Here is a 20,280-nt window from a genome sequence, read left to right as displayed (position 1 = left end):
TCACGGTTGTCGTAGGAATGAGCGGACCAAAGTGCAGCGTGTGTGTCGTTCCACATTTTATTTATACTGTGAAACTATGCAATCCATAAATAAACTGAAAGACAAAAAACAACAAACCGTGACGCAGAGGTGAAAACATACACTACTCAAAATTAATCTCCCACAAACCCAGGTGAAAAAAAAAAATATAATACTTAAGTATGATCTCCAATTAGAGACAACGAGGACCAGCTGCCTCTAATTGGAGATCATACCAAACAAAACCAACATAGAAATACAAAACTAGAACATGAACACGCCCTGACCTAACATCTTACTATGGTCAGGACGTGACAGGTCTAAAGTTTTAGAACACCGACTCATTCAAAGGTTTTTCTTTATTTTTACTATTTTCTACATTGTAGAATAATAGTGAAGACATCAAAACTATGAAATAACACATATGGAATCATGTAGGAACCAATCAAAATATATTTTATATTTGAGATTCTTCAAATAGCCACCCTTTGCCTTGATGACAGCTTTGCACACTCTTGGCATTCTCTCAACCAGCTTCATGAGGTAGTCACCTGGAATGCATGTCAATTAACAGGTGTGCCTTCTTAATGCGTTTGAGCCAATCAGTTGTGTTGTGACAAGGTAGGGGTGGTATACAAAAGACAGCCCTATTTGGTAAAAGACCAAATCCATATTATGGCAGGAACAACTCAAATAAGCAAACGACAGTCCATCATTACTTCAAGACATGATGTCACGGCTGTTCGACTGATTGGACCAAAATGCAGCGTCGGTTTCGTTCCACATATTTATTAAACGTGAAACTGAATGCAACACACTTAAATACTTGAAAACACAAAAACAACAAACCGTGACGCAGAGAAGAAAACACACTACTCAAAATATAATCACCCACAAAACACCAGTGGGACAAACATCAACTTAAGTATGGCCGCCAATTAGAGACAACGACAACCAGCTGCCTCTAATTGGAGGTCATGCCAAACAAAAACCAACCTAGAAATACAAAACTAGAAACTAAACATAGAAATACAAAAACGGACAAACACCCCTCTGTCACGCCCTGACCTACTCTACCATAGAAAATAACAACTTACTATGGTCAGGACATGACACATGAAGGTCAGTTAATACGGAAAAATTCAGTGCAGTTGCAAACCCATCAAGCGCTATGATGAAACTGTCTCTCATGAGGACCACCACAGGAATGAAAGACCCAGAGTTACCTCTGCTGCAGAGGATAAGTTACCAGCCTCAGAAATTGCAGCCCAAAAAAAATGCTTTACAGAGTTCAAGTAACAGACACATCTCAACACCACCTGTTCAGAGGAGACTGTGTGAATTAGGCCTTCATGGTCGAATTTCTGCAAAGAAACCACTACTAAAGAACACCAATTAGAAGAAGACTTGCTTGGGCCAAGAAACACGAGCAATGGACATTAGACTAGTGGAAATTACTCCTTTGGTCTGCAGTCCAAATCGGAGATATTTGGTTCCAACCGCCGTGTCTTGTGAGACGCTGTGTGGGTGAAAGGATGATCTCTGCATGTGTATTTCCCACCGTGAAGCATGGAGGAGGCGGTGTGATTGTGTGGGGGTGCTTTGCTGGTGACACTGTCTGTGATTTATTTAGAATTCAAGGCACACTTAACCAGCATGGCTACCACAGCGTTCTGCAGCGATACGCCATCCCATCTGGTTTGGGCTTAGTGGGACTATCATTTGTTTTTCAACAGGACAATGACCCAACACACCATCAGCCTGTGTAACGGATATTTTACCAGGACGGAGAGCGATGGAGTGCTGCATTAGATGACCTGGCCTCCACAATCACCTGACCTCAACGAAATTGAGATGGTTTGGGATGAGCCAGACCGCAGAGTGAAGGAAAAGCAGCCAACAAGTACTCAGCATATGTGGGAACTCCTTCAAGACTGTTGGAAAAGCATTCCAGGTGAAGCTGGTTGAGAAAAAACCAAGAGTGTGCAAAGCTGTCATCAAGGCAAAGGGTGGCTTTTTGAAGAATCTAAAATAGATTTGGTTTTGTTTAACACTTTTTTTGGTTACTACATGATTCCATATGTGTTATTTCATAGTTTTGATGTCTTCACTATTATTCTACAATGTAGAAAATAGTAAAAAGAAAAAGCAAAACACTTGAATGAGTAGGTGTTCTAAAACTTTTGACTGGTAGTGTATATATATTTGCATTAAAAATAAAAAATGTAATATTGTCACCTCGACGTCACCGGTCTACCAACCACCGGTCCTGGCAACCCATCTTTACCCAGACCTGGCAACCCATCTTTACCCACACCTAGCAACCCATCTTTACCCACACCTGGCAACCCATCTTTACCCACACCTGGCAACCCATCTTTACCCACACCTGGCAACCCATCTTTACCCACACCTAGCAAACATCATTACCCACACCTGGCAAACATCATTACCCACACCTAGCAACTCATCTTTACCCACACCTAGCAACTCATCTTTACCCACACCTAGCAACCCATCTTTACCCACACCTAGCAAACCATCTTTACCCACACCTGGCAACCCATCTTTACCCACATCTAGCAAACATCTTTACCCACACCTGGCAACAGATCTTTACCCACACCTAGCAACCCATATTTACCCACACCTGGCAACCCATCTTTACCCACACCTAGCAACCCATCTTTACCCACACCTAGCAAACATCTTTACCCACACCTAGCAACCCATCTTTACCCACACCTGGCAACCCATCTTTACCCACACCTAGCAACCCATCTTTACCCACACCTAGCAAACATCTTTACCCACACCTAGCAACCCATCTTTACCTACACCTGGCAACCCATCTTTACCCACACCTAGCAACCCATCTTTACCCACACCTAGCAACTCATCTTTACCCACACCTAGCAAACCATCTTTACCCACACCTAGCAAACCATCTTTACCCACACCTAGCAACCCATCTTTACCCACACCTGGCAACCCATCTTTACCCACATCTAGCAACCCATCTTTACCCACACATAGCAACTCATCTTTACCCACACCTAGCAAACCATCTTTACCCACACCTAGCAAACCCATCTTTACCCACACCTAGCAACACATCTTTACCCACACCTAGCAAACATCTTTACCCACACCTGGCAACCCATCTTTACCCACACCTGGCAACCCATCTTTACCCACACCTAGCAACCCATCTTTACCCACACCTAGCAACTCATCTTTACCCACACCTAGCAACTCATCTTTACCCACACCTAGCAACCCATCTTTACCCACACCTAGCAAACATCTTTACCCACACCTAGCAACTCATCTTTACCCACACCTAGCAACCCATCTTTACCCACACCTAGCAACCCATCTTTACCCACACCTAGCAACCCATCTTTACACACACCTAGCAACCCATCTTTACCCACACCTAGCAACCCATCTTTACCCACACCTAGCAAATATCATTACGCCTGTGTCTCATCATCAGTCACAACTGGACTTCATCATTTCTGTCAGACTCTTCTCTTGTTTTGTATCGCTCCACATTCGCTATTATTAAACTCACTAACTTCACCTGCTTCCTGACTCCCTGCAGCTACGTTACAGAATACTACCTCAACAAATGGGAGCAGCAGTTAACCAAGACATCTACCAGATGGTCGGAGAACTAGGACACCTACTTCATCAACACCATGACCAGCTGTCTCATTTGGGGACGGCTATGGATGAGGTCCTCCGCGTTCTTCAGCGAGTCGACATTACTTAAGTGGTGTCATCTCCAAACAGCAGAGGATTCTATACCACAAGTCGACCCAGCGAGCCAGTACCCCGAGCCCATCCAGCAGTCCGTCCTGGTCAGCTATGCCTGATTGTCCCTCCCGGACAAATATACCCCATTCCTACTCCAGTGCTCCCTCTATTTCGCTCACCAGATGGGAGCCCACACTACCGAGAGGTCCAAGGTTGCCACGGTAATTTCTCTGCTGACTGGACGGGCATTGGAGTGGGCCACGGCCGACTGGGAGTAAGGAAAGGAAGAGCTGGGTTCCTATGAGGGGTTCTTGGCTCTGTTTAGGGTTGCTTCGACCATCCACCAAAGGGCAGAGAGGGGGGTGAGCGCCTACTCAAAACGTGGCAGGATGGCCAGACCACGGTGGAATACGCGCTCACATTTGCACAGTGGCAGCATCCAGTGGATGGAATGAGCCGATACTCCACACCCTATTCAGAAGAGGATTGCGCAAAGAGGTACAGACAAAATTGGCGTGCTGAAAAGACAAGCTATCCTTGGACACCCTCATTACGATGGCAATCCGTCTGGATAAACTTCTTTGGGGGCATCGGTACCCCCATCGCCTCTCTCCATCCTCCGTTGATCAGAGCCTGAACCCATGGCAGTGGTGGGGCCACACTGCGGCTGAGCGACGCCGTCGTAGACAGCTGGGGCTCTGTCCTTATTATGGACAGGAGGGGCACCAGTTTCAATGGAACAGAGGGACAGCCACGTGATCATCTGTCTCCTGGGTTAGGCGTGAGTACTCCATCATCATTACTTTCCGCCAAACCATTTTCAGTAACGATTTCACTGGGTGGCTGTCCCTCATCTACTGTTTCTACAGCTCTATTGGACTCTGGTGCCGCAGGGAATTTTATTGACCTCGCCTCCTCCCTTAACATCACCTCATACCCGCTCTCCTCTCCTTGTCCGGTTCAAGCACTGGATAGTCAACCACTGGGATCCGGGACAATCGCACACATCACAGCACCACTCATCCTCAAAGCCTTCCCTTCCTCCTCATCAGTGCACCCATACACAACATCATCCTCGGCCTCCCATGGCTTCAACGTCACAACCCCACCATCTCATGGCGAGGATGAAAATCACAGACTGGACACCCGAATGCCAGAACACCTGCTTACCCTTTCCCTTCAGTCCAACATCCCGGAGGTATACCAAGATCGTTCGGGAGGTTTTTCCAAGACCCGAGCCTCCCTTTCTCCCTCTTCATCGCCCTTGGGACTGTGCCATAGACCTGCTTGCAGGCTCTACGCCTCCGCATCTACCCTCTGTCGGCAACCGAAACCCAAGGCTATTGATTTATATTGTTGTGCTGAAAGGACAGGCTGGCTGGGTGTATGGACATACCAAAGAGGAATGATTCCCCAAGTAATAAACCCACCAGGAGAAATGATTCCACTAGTAATAACCCCACCAGGAGAAATGATTCCACTAGTAATAACCACACCAGGAGAAATGATTCCCCTAGTAATAACCCCACCAGGAGAAATGATTCCACTAGTAATAACCCCACCAGGAGAAATGATTCCCCTAGTAATAACCCCACCAGGAGAAATGACTCCACTAGTAATAACCACACCAGGAGAAATGATTCCCCTAGTAATAACCCCACCAGGAGAAATGATTCCACTAGTAATAACCCCACCAGGAGAAATGATTCCCCTAGTAATAACCCCACCAGGAGAAATGATTCCTTTAGTAATAACCCCACCAGGAGAAATGATTCCACTAGTAATAACCCCACCAGGAGAAATGATTCCACTAGTAATAACCAGACCAGGAGAAATGATTCCACTAGTAATAACCCCACCAGGAGAAATGATTCCTTTACTAATAACCCCACCAGGAGAAATGATTCCACTAGTAATAACCCCACCAGGAGAAATGATTCCACTAGTAATAACCAGACCAGGAGAAATGATTCCACTAGTAATAACCCCACCAGGAGAAATGATTCCCCTAGTAATAACCCCACCAGGAGAAATGATTCCACTAGTAATAACCAGACCAGGAGAAATGATTCCCCTAGTAATAACCCCACCAGGAGAAATGATTCCACTAGTAATAACCCCAGCAGGAGAAATGATTCCACTAGTAATAACCCCAGCAGGAGAAATGATTCCACTAGTAATAACCCCACCAGGAGAAATGATTCCACTAGTAATAACCCCACCAGGAGAAATGATTCCACTAGTAATAACCCCACCAGGAGAAATGATTCCACTAGTAATAACCCCACCAGGAGAAATGATTCCACTAGTAATAACCCCACCAGGAGAAATGATTCCACTAGTAATAACCCCACCAGGAGAAATGATTCCACTAGTAATAACCCCACCAGGAGAAATGATTCCACTAGTAATAACCCCACAAGGAGGAGTGATTCCTTTAGTAATACCCCCACCAGGAGGAATGATTCCACTAGTAATAACCCCACCAGGAGAAATGATTCCACTAGTAATAACCAGACCAGGAGAAATGATTCCACTAGTAATAACCCCACCAGGAGAAATGATTCCACTAGTAATAACCCCACCAGGAGAAATGATTCGACTAGTAATAACCACACCAGGAGAAATGATTCCACTAGTAATAACCACACCAGGAGAAATGATTCCACTAGTAATAACCCCACCAGGAGGAAAGATTCCCCTAGTAATAACCCCACCAGGAGAAATGATTCCACTAGTAATAACCCCACCAGGAGAAATGATTCCACTAGTAATAACCCCACCAGGAGAAATGATTCCACTAGTAATAACCCCATCAGGAGAAATGATTCCACTAGTAATAACCCCACCAGGAGAAATGATTCCACTAGTAATAACCACACCAGGAGAAATGATTCCACTAGTAATAACCCCACCAGGAGGAATGATTCACCTAGTAATAACCCCACCAGGAGAAATGATTCCACTAGTAATAACCCCACCAGGAGAAATGATTCCACTAGTAATAACCCCACCAGGAGAAATGATTCCACTAGTAATAACCAGACCAGGAGAATTATTCCACTAATAATAACCCCACCAGGAGAAATGATTCCACTAGTAATAACCCCACCAGGAGAAATGATTCCACTAGTAATAACCCCACCAGGAGAAATGATTCCACTAGTAATAACCACACCAGGAGAAATGATTCCCCTAGTAATAACCCCACCAGGAGAAATGATTCCACTAGTAATAACCCCACCAGGAGAAATTATTCCACTAGTAATAACCCCACCAGGAGGAATGATTCCACTAGTAATAACCCCACCAGGAGAAATGATTCCTTTAGTAATAACCCCACCAGGAGAAATGATTCCACTAGTAATAACCCCACCAGGAGAAATGATTCCACTAGTAATAACCACACTAGGAGGAATGATTCCCCTAGTAATAACCCCACCAGGAGAAATGATTCCACTAGTAATAACCCCACCAGGAGAAATGATTCCACTAGTAATAACCCCACCAGGAGAAATGATTCCCCTAGTAATAACCCCACCAGGATAAATGATTCCACTAGTAATAACCCCACCAGGAGAAATGATTCCCCTAGTAATAACCCCACCAGGAGAAATGATTCCACTAGTAATAACCCCACCAGGAGAAATGATTCCCCTAGTAATAACCCCACCAGGAGGAATGATTCCACTAGTAATAACCCCACCAGGAGAAATGATTCCACTAGTAATAACCCCACCAGGAGAAATTATTCCACTAGTAATAACCCCACCAGGAGAAATGATTCCACTAGTAATAACCCCACCAGGAGAAATGATTCCACTAGTAATAACCCCAGCAGGAGAAATGATTCCACTAGTAATAACCCCACCAGGAGAAATGATTCCACTAGTAATAACCCCACCAGGAGAAATTATTCCACTAGTAATAACCCCACCAGGAGAAATGATTCCACTAGTAATAACCCCACCAGGAGAAATGATTCCACTAGTAATAACCCCAGCAGGAGAAATGATTCCACTAGTAATAACCCCAGCAGGAGAAATGATTCCACTAGTAATAACCCCACCAGGAGAAATGATTCCACTAGTAATAACCACACCAGGAGAAATGACTCCACTAGTAATAACCCCACCAGGAGAAATGACTCCACTAGTAATAACCCCACCAGGAGAAATGACTCCACTAGTAATAACCCCACCAGGAGAAATTATTCCACTAGTAATAACCCCACCAGGAGAAATGACTCCACTAGTAATAACCCCACCAGGAGAAATGATTCCACTAGTAATAACCCCACCAGGAGAAATGATTCCACTAGTAATAACCACACCAGGAGAAATGACTCCACTAGTAATAACCCCACCAGGAGAAATGATTCCACTAGTAATAACCCCACCAGGAGAAATGATTCCACTAGTAATAACCCCACCAGGAGAAATGATTCCACTAGTAATAACCCCACCAGGAGGAATGATTCCACTAGTAATAACCCCATCAGGAGAAATGATTCAACTAGTAATAACCCCACCAGGAGAAATGATTCCACTAGTAATAACCCCACCAGGAGAAATGATTCCACTAGTAATAACCCCACCAGGAGAAATGATTCCACTAGTAATAACCACACCAGGAGAAATGATTCCCCTAGTAATAACCCCACAAGGAGAAATGATTCCACTAGTAATAACCCCACCAGGAGAAATGATTCCACTAGTAATAACCCCACCAGGAGAAATGATTCCACTAGTAATAACCCCACCAGGAGAAATGATTCCCCTAGTAATAACCACACCAGGAGAAATGATTCCACTAGTAATAACCCCACCAAGAGAAATGATTCCACTAGTAATAACCCCACCAGGAGAAATGATTCCCCTAGTAATAACCCCACCAGGAGAAATGATTCCCCTAGTAATAACCACACCAGGAGAAATGATTCCACTAGTAATAACCCCACCAGGAGAAATGATTCCCCTAGTAATAACCCCACCAGGAGAAATGATTCCACTAGTAATAACCCCACCAGGAGAAATGATTCAGTCTGACAGAGCCTTCCAGGTGTTTCAGTCTAGAGCCTTCCAGTTGTCTCATACCCCCTCCAGATACAATACTTGAGACCAAACTAATAATTCACCTCAGGACCGGGAACCGCTTTCTCCTCCGTATTAATAAAGAAAGACAGCAATGCAAATATTTTCACAGTGGCAAAAACGAAGCCAGACACACAGGTGCATTGCAGCAGGAGCAGAGCGGAGAGAGTCCGAGCAAACGAGGAAAAGACTGACTGGACGAGGAGGACCGGAGGCAATATGGTTTTGGCACGATGTGATTTTTCTTTTCAGCGCAGAAATCCTTCAAGTTCAATGTCTCATGGTTAAAAACACACATAGCTACACTCCCACTAGCACGCAGGTTAGCTATCTGAGCCTCCAGCGTTACAAAGACCTCTGTATGTTCAGCCTACCCTGGAAAGAGGATGTTTTGGAGGATTTTGGCAAACCATACAAGTAAGTCAGGACCATCTGTGCCTGGTTGTTCAGATCTCATTGACTGAATGAGAAACAATGCAACCTGTGTTTAGAGACCTATAGTTTATGTTACATAGGAACCACTATACAAATCAGATACAACGCATCTCATCCATCAAGAGTGAAACAGACATTTACAGAAGGTAGACTTCTGACACACTGACCGACAGAGGGTAGAACAGTAAACCAAGTCAATCAGTTTCTGCATGAGGTGGTGGTCAAGTCCAAGTGGTTATTGAATAGAGGGGCCATAAAACACACAGAGAGACAGAGATAATCTAGATGGACAGAGTAGATTACATCTAGGAGGTCAGAGTAGATTACATCAAGGAGGTCAGAGTAGATTACATCTAGACGGACAGAGTAGATTACATCTAGGAGGTCAGAGTAGATTACATCTAGACGGTCAGAGTAGATTACATCTAGACAGACAGAGTAGATTACATCTAGGTCAGAGTAGATTACTTCTAGATGGACAGAGTAGATGACATCTAGATGGTCAGAGTAGATTACATCTAGAAGGTCAGAGTAGATTACATCTAGACGGACAGAGTAGATTACATCTAGACAGACAGAGTAGATTACATCTAGATGGACAGAGTAGATTACATCTAGAAGGACAGAGTAGATTACATCTAGACAGACAGAGTAGATTACATCTAGAAGGTCAGAGTAGATTACATCTAGATGGTCAGAGTAGATTACATCTAGACAGACAGAGTAGATTACATCTAGAAGGTCAGAGTAGATTACATCTAGATGGTCAGAGTAGATTACATCTAGATGGTCAGAGTAGATTACATCTAGAAGGTCAGAGTAGATTACATCTATACGGACAGAGTAGATTACATCTAGAAGGACAGAGTAGATTACATCTAGACGGACAGAGTAGATTACATCTAGATGGTCAGAGTAGATTACATCTAGGTCAGAGTAGATTACATCTAGAAGGTCAGAGTAGATTACATCTAGAAGGACAGAGTAGATTACATCTAGAAGGTCAGAGTAGATTACATCTAGAAGGACAGAGTAGATTACATCTAGAAGGTCAGAGTAGATTACATCTAGATGGACAGAGTAGATTACATCTATACGGACAGAGTAGATTACATCTAGACGGACAGAGTAGATTACATCTATACGGACAGAGTAGATTACATCTAGATGGACAGAGTAGATTACATCTAGATGGTCAGAGTAGATTACATCTAGAAGGTCAGAGTAGATTACATCTAGACGGACAGAGTAGATTACATCTAGATTGTCAGAGTAGATTACATCTAGAAGGTCAGAGTAGATTACATCTAGATGGACAGAGTAGATTACATCTAGAAGGTCAGAGTAGATTACATCTAGACGGTCAGAGTAGATTACATCTAGATGGACAGAGCAGATTACATCTAGAAGGTCAGAGTAGATTACATCAGACTGTCAGAGTAGATTACATCTAGATGGTCAGAGTAGATTACATCTAGAAGGTCAGAGTAGATTACATCTAGATGGACAGAGTAGATTACATCTAGAAGGTCAGAGTAGATTACATCTAGATGGACAGAGTAGATTACATCTATACGGTCAGAATAGATTACATCTAGATGGTCAGAGTAGATTACATCTAGATGGACAGAGCAGATTACATCTAGAAGGTCAGAGTAGATTACATCAGACTGTCAGAGTAGATTACATCTAGACAGACAGAGTAGATTACATCTAGATGGTCAGAGTAGATTACATCTAGAAGGTCAGAGTAGATTACATCTAGACAGACAGAGTAGATTACATCTAGATGGACAGAGTAGATTACATCTATACGGTCAGAATAGATTACATCTAGATGGTCAGAGTAGATTACATCTAGATGGACAGAGCAGATTACATCTAGAAGGTCAGAGTAGATTACATCAGACTGTCAGAGTAGATTACATCTAGACAGACAGAGTAGATTACATCTAGATGGTCAGAGTAGATTACATCTAGAAGGTCAGAGTAGATTACATCTAGACAGACAGAGTAGATTACATCAGACGGTCAGAGTAGATTACATCTAGATGGACAGAGTAGATTACAGCTAGAAGGTCAGAGTAGATTACATCTAGAAGGACAGAGTAGATTACATCTAGATGGACAGAGTAGATTACATCTAGAAGGTCAGAGTAGATTACATCTAGAAGGACAGAGTAGATTACATCTAGAAGGTCAGAGTAGATTACATCCAGAAGGTCAGAGTAGATTACATCTAGATGGACAGAGTAGATTACATCTAGACGGACAGAGTAGATTACATCTAGAAGGTCAGAGTAGATTACATCTAGAAGGTCAGAGTAGATTACATCTAGAAGGTCAGAGTAGATTACATCTATACGGACAGAGTAGATTACATCTAGATGGACAGAGTAGATTACATCTAGACGGTCAGAGTAGATTACATCTATACAGACAGAGTAGATTACATCTATACAGACAGAGTAGATTACATCTAGATGGACAGAGTAGATTACATTTAGAAGGTCAGAGTAGATTACATCTAGAAGGTCAGAGTAGATTACATCTAGGAGGTCAGAGTAGATTACATCTAGAAGGTCAGAGTAGATTACATCTAGACGGTCAGAGTAGATTACATCTAGAAGGTCAGAGTAGATTACATCTAGACGGTCAGAGTAGATTACATCAGAGTAGGGAATATCCATAAATAGATCCCTCCCTCAGATCAACAGCATCTCCTATGGTAATCCCCTCTCTGTCCACCACAGTCAGTGGAATTCTCTAATTGGTGGATAGTCTTCCCAAGGAAAGGCACTCCAGTCCATGACCGGTGTCTGTGGGATGTGGAGGGTTAGGAGGGTTCTGGAGGGTTAGGGTAGAAGTGGAAGGTTAGGAGGGACGTGGAGGGTTAGGAGGGTTCTGGAGGGTTAGGAGAGAAGTGGAAGGTTAGGAGGGACATGGAGGGTTAGGAGGGTTCTGGAGGGTTAGGAGAGAAGTGGAGGGTTAGGAGGGACGTGGAGGGTTAGGAGGGTTCTGGAGGGTTAGGAGAGAAGTGGAAGGTTAGGAGGGACATGGAGGGTTAGGAGGGTTCTGGAGGGTTAGGAGAGAAGTGGAGGGTTAGGAGGGACGTGGAGGGTTAGGAGGGTTCTGGAGGGTTAGGTGGGATGTGGAGGGTTAGGAGGGTTCTGGAGGGTTAGGAGAGAAGTGGAGGGTTAGGAGGGACGTGGAGGGTTAGGAGGGTTCTGGAGGGTTGGGAGGGTTCTGGAGGGTTGTGTAGAGGGTTGTGGAGGGTTAAGAGTGTTTTGGAGAGTTCGGAGGGTTAGGAAGGTTGTGGAGGGTTAGGAGGATTGTGGAGGGGTATGGAGGGATGTGGAGGGTTAGGAGGGTTCTGGAGGGTTGTGAGAGTGTGGAGGGTTATGAGGGTTGTGGAGGGTTGTGAGAGTGTGGAGGGTTATGAGGGTTGTGGAGGGTTGGTGTGGAGGGTTAGTAAGGTTGTGGAGGGTTGTGAGAGTGTGAAGGGTTAGTAAGGTTGTGGAGGGTTGTGAGAGTGTGGAGGGTTATGAGGGTTGTAGAGGGCTGTGGAGGGTTGTGAGAGTGTGGAGGGTTAGGAGGGAGTGTGGAGGGTTGTGGAGGCTTGTGGAGGGTTATGGAGGGTTGGGAGAGGGTGGAAGGTTAGGAGGGTTGAAAGATCGTGGAGGGATAGGAGGGAGTGTAGCGGGTTAGGAGGGTTGTGGAAGGTTAGGAGGGTTAGGAGGGAGTGTGGAGCGTTAGGAGGGAGTGTGGAGGGTTAGGAGGGAGTGTGGAGGGTTAGGAGGGGTGGGAGAGTGTGGAGGGTTAGGAGGGAGTGTGGAGGGTTAGGAGGGAGTGTGGAGGGTTAGGAGGGAGTGTGGAGGGTTGTGAGAGTGTGGAGGGTTAGGAGGGAGTGTGGAGGGTTAGGAGGGAGTGTGGAAGGTTGTGGAGGGTTGTGGAGGGTTAGGAGGGTTGTGGAGGGTTAGGAGGGTTGTGGAGGGTTGTGAGAGTGTGGAGGGTTAGGAGGGTTGTGGAGGGTTGTGAGAGTGTGGAGGGTTAGGAGGGAGTGTGGAGGGTTAGGAGGGAGTGTGGAGGGTTAGGAGGGTTGTGGAGGGTTAGGAGGGAGTGTGGAGGGTTGTGAGAGTGTGGAGGGTTAGGAGGGTTGTGGAGGGTTGTGAGAGTGTGGAGGGTTAGGAGGGAGTGTGGAGGGTTAGGAGGGAGTGTGGAGGGTTAGGAGGGGTGGGAGAGTGTGGAGGGTTAGGAGGGGGTGTGGAGGGTTAGGAGGGGTGTGGAGGGTTGTGGAGGGTTAGGAGGGAGTGTGGAGGGTTAGGAGGGGTGTGGAGGGTTAGGAGGGAGTGTGGAGGGTTAGGAGGGTTGTGGAGGGTTAGGAGGGAGTGTGGAGGGTTGTGAGAGTGTGGAGGGTTAGGAGGGGTGTGGAGGGTTGTGGAGGGTTGTGAGAGTGTGGAGGGTTAGGAGGGAGTGTGGAGGGTTAGGAGGGTTGTGGAGGGTTAGGAGGGAGTGTGGAGGGTTGTGAGAGTGTGGAGGGTTAGGAGGGTTGTGGAGGGTTGTGAGAGTGTGGAGGGTTAGGAGGGAGTGTGGAGGGTTAGGAGGGAGTGTGGAGGGTTAGGAGGGGTGGGAGAGTGTGGAGGGTTAGGAGGGAGTGTGGAGGGTTAGGAGGGGTGTGGAGGGTTGTGGAGAGTTAGGAGGGAGTGTGGAGGGTTAGGAGGGGGTGTGGAGGGTTGTGGAGGGTTAGGATGGAGTGTGGAGGGTTAGGAGGGCTGTGGAGGGTTAGGAGGGAGTGTGGAGGGTTGTGGAGGGAGTGTGGAGGGTTGTGGAGGGTTAGGAGTGAGTGTGGAGTGTTGTGGAGGGTTAGGAGTGAGTGTGGAGGGTTGTGGAGGGATAGGAGGGTTGTGGAGGGTTGTGGAGGGATAGGAGGGTTGTGGAGGGTTAGGAGGGAGTGTGGAGGGTTGGGAGAGTGTGGAGGGTTAGGAGGGAGTGTGGAGGGTTAGGAGGGAGTGTGGAGGGTTGTGGAGGGTTGTGGAGGGTTAGGAGGGTTGTGGAGGGTTAGGAGGGTTGTGGAGGGTTGTGAGAGTGTGGAGGGTTAGGAGGGTTGTGGAGGGTTGTGAGAGTGTGGAGGGTTAGGAGGGAGTGTGGAGGGTTAGGAGGGAGTGTGGAGGGTTAGGAGGGTTGTGGAGGGTTAGGAGGGAGTGTGGAGGGTTGTGAGAGTGTGGAGGGTTAGGAGGGTTGTGGAGGGTTGTGAGAGTGTGGAGGGTTAGGAGGGAGTGTGGAGGGTTAGGAGGGAGTGTGGAGGGTTAGGAGGGGTGGGAGAGTGTGGAGGGTTAGGAGGGAGTGTGGAGGGTTAGGAGGGGTGTGGAGGGTTGTGGAGGGTTAGGAGGGAGTGTGGAGGGTTAGGAGGGGTGTGGAGGGTTAGGAGGGAGTGTGGAGGGTTAGGAGGGTTGTGGAGGGTTAGGAGGGAGTGTGGAGGGTTGTGAGAGTATGGAGGGTTAGGAGGGGTGTGGAGGGTTGTGGAGGGTTGTGAGAGTGTGGAGGGTTAGGAGGGAGTGTGGAGGGTTAGGAGGGAGTGTGGAGGGTTAGGAGGGTTGTGGAGGGTTAGGAGGGAGTGTGGAGGGTTGTGAGAGTGTGGAGGGTTAGGAGGGTTGTGGAGGGTTGTGAGAGTGTGGAGGGTTAGGAGGGAGTGTGGAGGGTTAGGAGGGAGTGTGGAGGGTTAGGAGGGGTGGGAGAGTGTGGAGGGTTAGGAGGGAGTGTGGAGGGTTAGGAGGGGTGTGGAGGGTTGTGGAGGGTTAGGAGGGAGTGTGGAGGGTTAGGAGGGAGTGTGGAGTGTTGTGGAGGGTTAGGAGTGAGTGTGGAGGGTTGTGGAGGGATAGGAGGGTTGTGGAGGGTTGTGGAGGGTTGTGGAGGGATAGGAGGGTTGTGGAGGGTTAGGAGGGTTGTGGAGGGTTTGGAGTGTGGAGGAATAGGAGGGTTGAAAGATCGTGGAGGGATAGGAGGGACTGTAGCGGGTTAGGAGGGTTGATTGATATTTCATAAGTAACTGACTAGGGCTAAGTTGATATCCCATAATATCACACATTTGGAAGCATCCACATTAAAAAGTGATGTTTAAAACTTGTATGCCTTAAGGTAAAAAAGGTAAAATAAAATATTTATTATATATTTTTTAAGTAGGCTAAGCTTTGTGATTTGATTGCTGTTACCGCAGTTCCACCTGTCATAGTGTAAACATTCTTCAAGTCAAGTCCAGCGCGATAACTTGCGGTGGTTTGAATCCTGGCCAAAGTTGAAAGTTCATTGGTTGACCTATTGTTAACGTTCTGTATTGTTGTCATGTCTGACAAGTGTACTTTTGAGCTAAGGGTAAACCCACACCCTCTTTCCTCTCCAGGTGTGTTTGTCCTCCCGGGGTTTCTAGCGTATCTCTGAGATGTAGAGAACGTTAGCGTGTGAGGAGACAGAACATGTGCAATGTAAGGAGGGTTCTGCTTTCAATAGTTCCCTGCTGCCAGGTGTGTGTGTGTGTGTGTGTGTGTGTGTGTGTGTGTGTGTGTGTGTGTGTGTGTGTGTGTGTGGGGGGGGGGGGGGGTGTGTGTGTGTGTGTGTGTCCTATGTACACAGTGATCCTAAATAAGGACCAATAAATTACAGATAAAACCATAGTGGTTCACAAACTACTGCTTCCCTCAAGGACAGAAATTGATTCCACCAGACATCCCTGACGTGTTCAATCCAATCAGGATATAGGAAAACACTGAAGTAACAAGACAAGGGAAATGTTATTCTGTGTGAAGGGAAGAGTTGACGACCTGACAGAGTGTCCAAGCCACAACCACTAACATACTGGACGTTCACCACAGAGTCTTTCTTTAGCTAAAAACCCGTGTCCCCAACCCATCCACTGGCCTCTCACATCAACTCACAATGTTACTGTATTACAATAAGACATGGGCATGTTACTGTATTACAATAAGACATGGGCATGTTACTGTATTACAATAAGACATGGGCATGTTACTGTATTACAATAAGACATGGGCATGTTACTGTATTACAATAAGACATGGGCATGTTACTGTATTACAATAAGACATGGGCATGTTACGGTATTACAATAAGACATGGGCATGTTACTGTATTAAATTAAGACATGGGCATGTTACGGTATTACAATAAGACATGGGTATGTTACGGTATTACAATAAGACATGGGCATGTTACTGTATTACAATAAGACATGGGCATGTTACGGTATTACAATAAGACATGGGTATGTTACGGTATTACAATAAGACATGGGCATGTTACGGTATTACAATAAGACATGGGCATGTTACTGTATTACAATAAGACATGGGCATGTTACTGTATTACAATAAGACATGGGCATGTTACTGTATTACAATAAGACATGGGCATGTTACGGTATTACAATAAGACATGGGCATGTTACTGTATTACAATAAGACATGGGCATGTTACTGTATTACAATAAGACATGGGTATGTTACGGTATTACAATAAGACATGGGTATGTTACGGTATTACAATAAGACATGGGCATGTTACGGTATTACAATAAGACATGGGTATGTTACGGTATTACAATGAGACATGGGCATGTTACTGTATTACAATAAGACATGGGCATGTTACGGTATTACAATAAGACATGGGTATGTTACGGTATTACAATAAGACATGGGCATGTTACTGTATTACAATAAGACATGGGGCATGTTACTGTATTACAATAAGACATGGGCATGTTACTGTATTACAATAAGACATGGGGTATGTTACTGTATTACAATAAGACATGGGCATGTTACTGTATTACAATAAGACATGGGCATGTTACTGTATTACAATAAGACATGGGCATGTTATGGTATTACAATAAGACATGGGCATGTTACTGTATTACAATAAGACATGGGCATGTTACGGTATTACAATAAGACATGGGCATGTTACGGTATTACAATAAGACATGGGCATGTTACTGTATTACAATAAGACATGGGCATGTTACGGTATTACAATAAGACATGGGCATGTTACGGTATTACAATAAGACATGGGCATGTTACGGTATTACAATAAGACATGGGCATGTTACTGTATTACAATAAGACATGGGCATGTTACTGTATTACAATAAGACATGGGGCATGTTACTGTATTACAATAAGACATGGGCATGTTACTGTATTACAATAAGACATGGGCATGTTACTGTATTACAATAAGACATGGGCATGTTACTGTATTACAATAAGACATGGGCATGTTACGGTATTACAATAAGACATGGGCATGTTACTGTATTACAATAAGACATGGGCATGTTACGGTATTACAATAAGACATGGGTATGTTACGGTATTACAATAAGACATGGGCATGTTACTGTATTACAATAAGACATGGGCATGTTACGGTATTACAATAAGACATGGGTATATTACGGTATTACAATAAGACATGGGCATGTTACGGTATTACAATAAGACATGGGCATGTTACGGTATTACAATAAGACATGGGCATGTTACTGTATTACAATAAGACATGGGCATGTTACTGTATTACAATAAGACATGGGCATGTTACTGTATTACAATAAGACATGGGCATGTTACTGTATTACAATAAGACATGGCATGTTACTGTATTACAATAAGACATGGGCATGTTACTGTATTACAATAAGACATGGGCATGTTACTGTATTACAATAAGACATGGGCATGTTACTGTATTACAATAAGACATGGGTATGTTACGGTATTACAATAAGACATGGGTATGTTACGGTTTTACAATAAGACATGGGCTCACCTTAAATCTGTAGCTCTTGGCAGCAGCCTCTTCTTACCATTGAAGTACGGATCAAACTCCTCTGTCTTCAGTCTGTGGGAGTAGTCGATATAGCCAGAGATTTCCTGTCCAAGAGCGTTACGGTCCCGTATGAAAATAATGGACTGGAGGAAAGACAGGAAGACACAGTGATCAGGAGAAAGAGAAGAGGAAACAGTTTGTCAATTTTCAAATTAGGCACATTTGGGCCTTTATAACACAATAGACCTGGTCAGTCAGGTGTTCTTTAACAGGTCGTTGTTAACAGGTAATTAACAGGTCGTTGTTAACAGGTAATTAACAGGTAATTAACAGGTCATTGTTAACAGGTAATTAACAGGTCGTTGTTAACAGGTAATTAACAGGTAATTAACAGGTCATTGTTAACAGGTAATTAACAGGTCGTTGTTAACAGGTAATTAACAGGTAATTAACAGGGCATTAACAGGTCATTAACAGGTCGTTGTTAACAGGTAATTAACAGGTAATTAACAGGTCGTTGTTAACAGGTAATTAACAGGTAATTAACAGGTAATTAACAGGTAATTAACAGGTCCTTGTTAACAGGTAATTAACAGGTAATTAACCGGTCGTTGTTAACAGGTAATTAACAGGTTATTAACAGGTAATTACCAGGTAATTAACAGGTCGTTGTTAACAGGTAATTAACATGTCGTTGTTAACAGGTAATTACCAGGTAATTAACAGGTCGTTGTTAACAGGTAATTACCAGGTAATTAACAGGTCGTTGTTAACAGGTAATTACCAGGTAATTAACAGGTCGTTGTTAACAGGTAATTAACAGGTAATTAACAGGTCGTTGTTAACAGGTAATTAACAGGTCGTTGTTAACAGGTAATTAACAGGTCGTTGTTAACAGGTAATTAACAGGTCGTTGTTAACAGGTAATTAACAGGTAATTAACAGGTTATTAACAGGTAATTAACAGGTAATTAACAGGTCGTTGTTAACAGGTAATTAACAGGTAATTAACAGGTCGTTGTTAACAGGTCATTAACATGTCGTTGTTAACAGGTAATTACCAGGTAATTAACATGTCGTTGTTAACAGGTAATTACCAGGTAATTAACTGGTCGTTGTTAACAGGTAATTAACCTCTACGGGCCACGGGGGCAGTATTGAGAATTTTGAAAGAAATATGTGCCCATTTTTAACTGCCTCCTACACCAACTCAGAAGCTAGGATATGCATATTATTAACACATTCGGATAGAAAACACTCTGAATTTTCTAAAACAGTTTGAATGGTGTCTGTAAGTATAACAAAACTCATATTGCAGGCAAAAACCTGTGAAAAATAGATTAAAAAAAATGAGAATTTTGTGACTGTACTATTTAGTGTCATTGTTTTATAGATACCACAGTGAGAAAGGATTCAGTTCGCAACTCCTACTGCTTCCACTAGATGTCAACGATCTTTAGAAAGTTGTTGGAAGCATCTGTCATGAATACAGACCGAATTAGAAAGCTTACAAGTTGACACGTCATCACTTCATTTTTTGCGCCTGCGCATGAATCTGAGAAGAGTGCCTTTGTCATTATCGTTTATTCTAGACACTTGATAGGTTGTGTGAAAATATTACTGATGTTTACTGATGTTTCACGTTAAAAATGGAACAAAAGATTAGTGCTAAACAACGTTTGACATGTTTAAACAAACGTAAATAGATTATTTACTAGGTTTTCTTTAGCTTTTCGACGTGACTTTACACTGCCCACCTCATTTTGTGGGAGCCTACTGAACGCTAACTATTTGGACATAAATTATGAACTTTGTCAAAAGAAACCACATTTGTTCTGGACCTGGGATCTCTGGCAGCGCCTTCTGATGGAGATAATCAAAGGTAAGGGGATATTTAGAATGTTATTATCGATATTAGATGATGCTAATGCTAACGGTATAGCTTAGCTTAGCTTAGCATATAGCTTATTGTTGTTAGCATAGTACCCAGTTTATGCAAAATGTGATTTCCCAGTAAAGTTATTTTGAGATCTGGCCATTCGGTAGCAATTACGAGATGATAATATATTATTCTTTGAATGACAATATTATAATTTACCAATGTTTTCGAATAGTAATTCCG

At 44.2% G+C, this 20,280-nt stretch overlaps 1 protein-coding gene across 2 annotated transcripts in view; it reads right to left on the bottom strand.

Moving 5' to 3' along the window:
- The window catches only part of cfap299 (cilia and flagella associated protein 299), a 268,942-nt gene that overhangs the window by 32,448 nt on the left and 216,214 nt on the right, over positions 1-20,280 (bottom strand). For both annotated transcript variants that reach the window (XM_029718086.1, XM_029718088.1), the window contains exon 4: positions 18,159-18,301. In XM_029718086.1, the coding sequence (XP_029573946.1) occupies positions 18,159-18,301 (143 nt within the window). The remainder of the gene's footprint in view (positions 1-18,158; positions 18,302-20,280) is intronic.

Source organism: Salmo trutta, chromosome 27, assembly GCF_901001165.1.
Source record: "Salmo trutta chromosome 27, fSalTru1.1, whole genome shotgun sequence".
Classification (NCBI taxonomy): domain Eukaryota; kingdom Metazoa; phylum Chordata; class Actinopteri; order Salmoniformes; family Salmonidae; genus Salmo; species Salmo trutta.
Note: the sequence above shows the minus strand (reverse complement) of the source record. Positions and strands in the feature narration are given on the sequence as shown.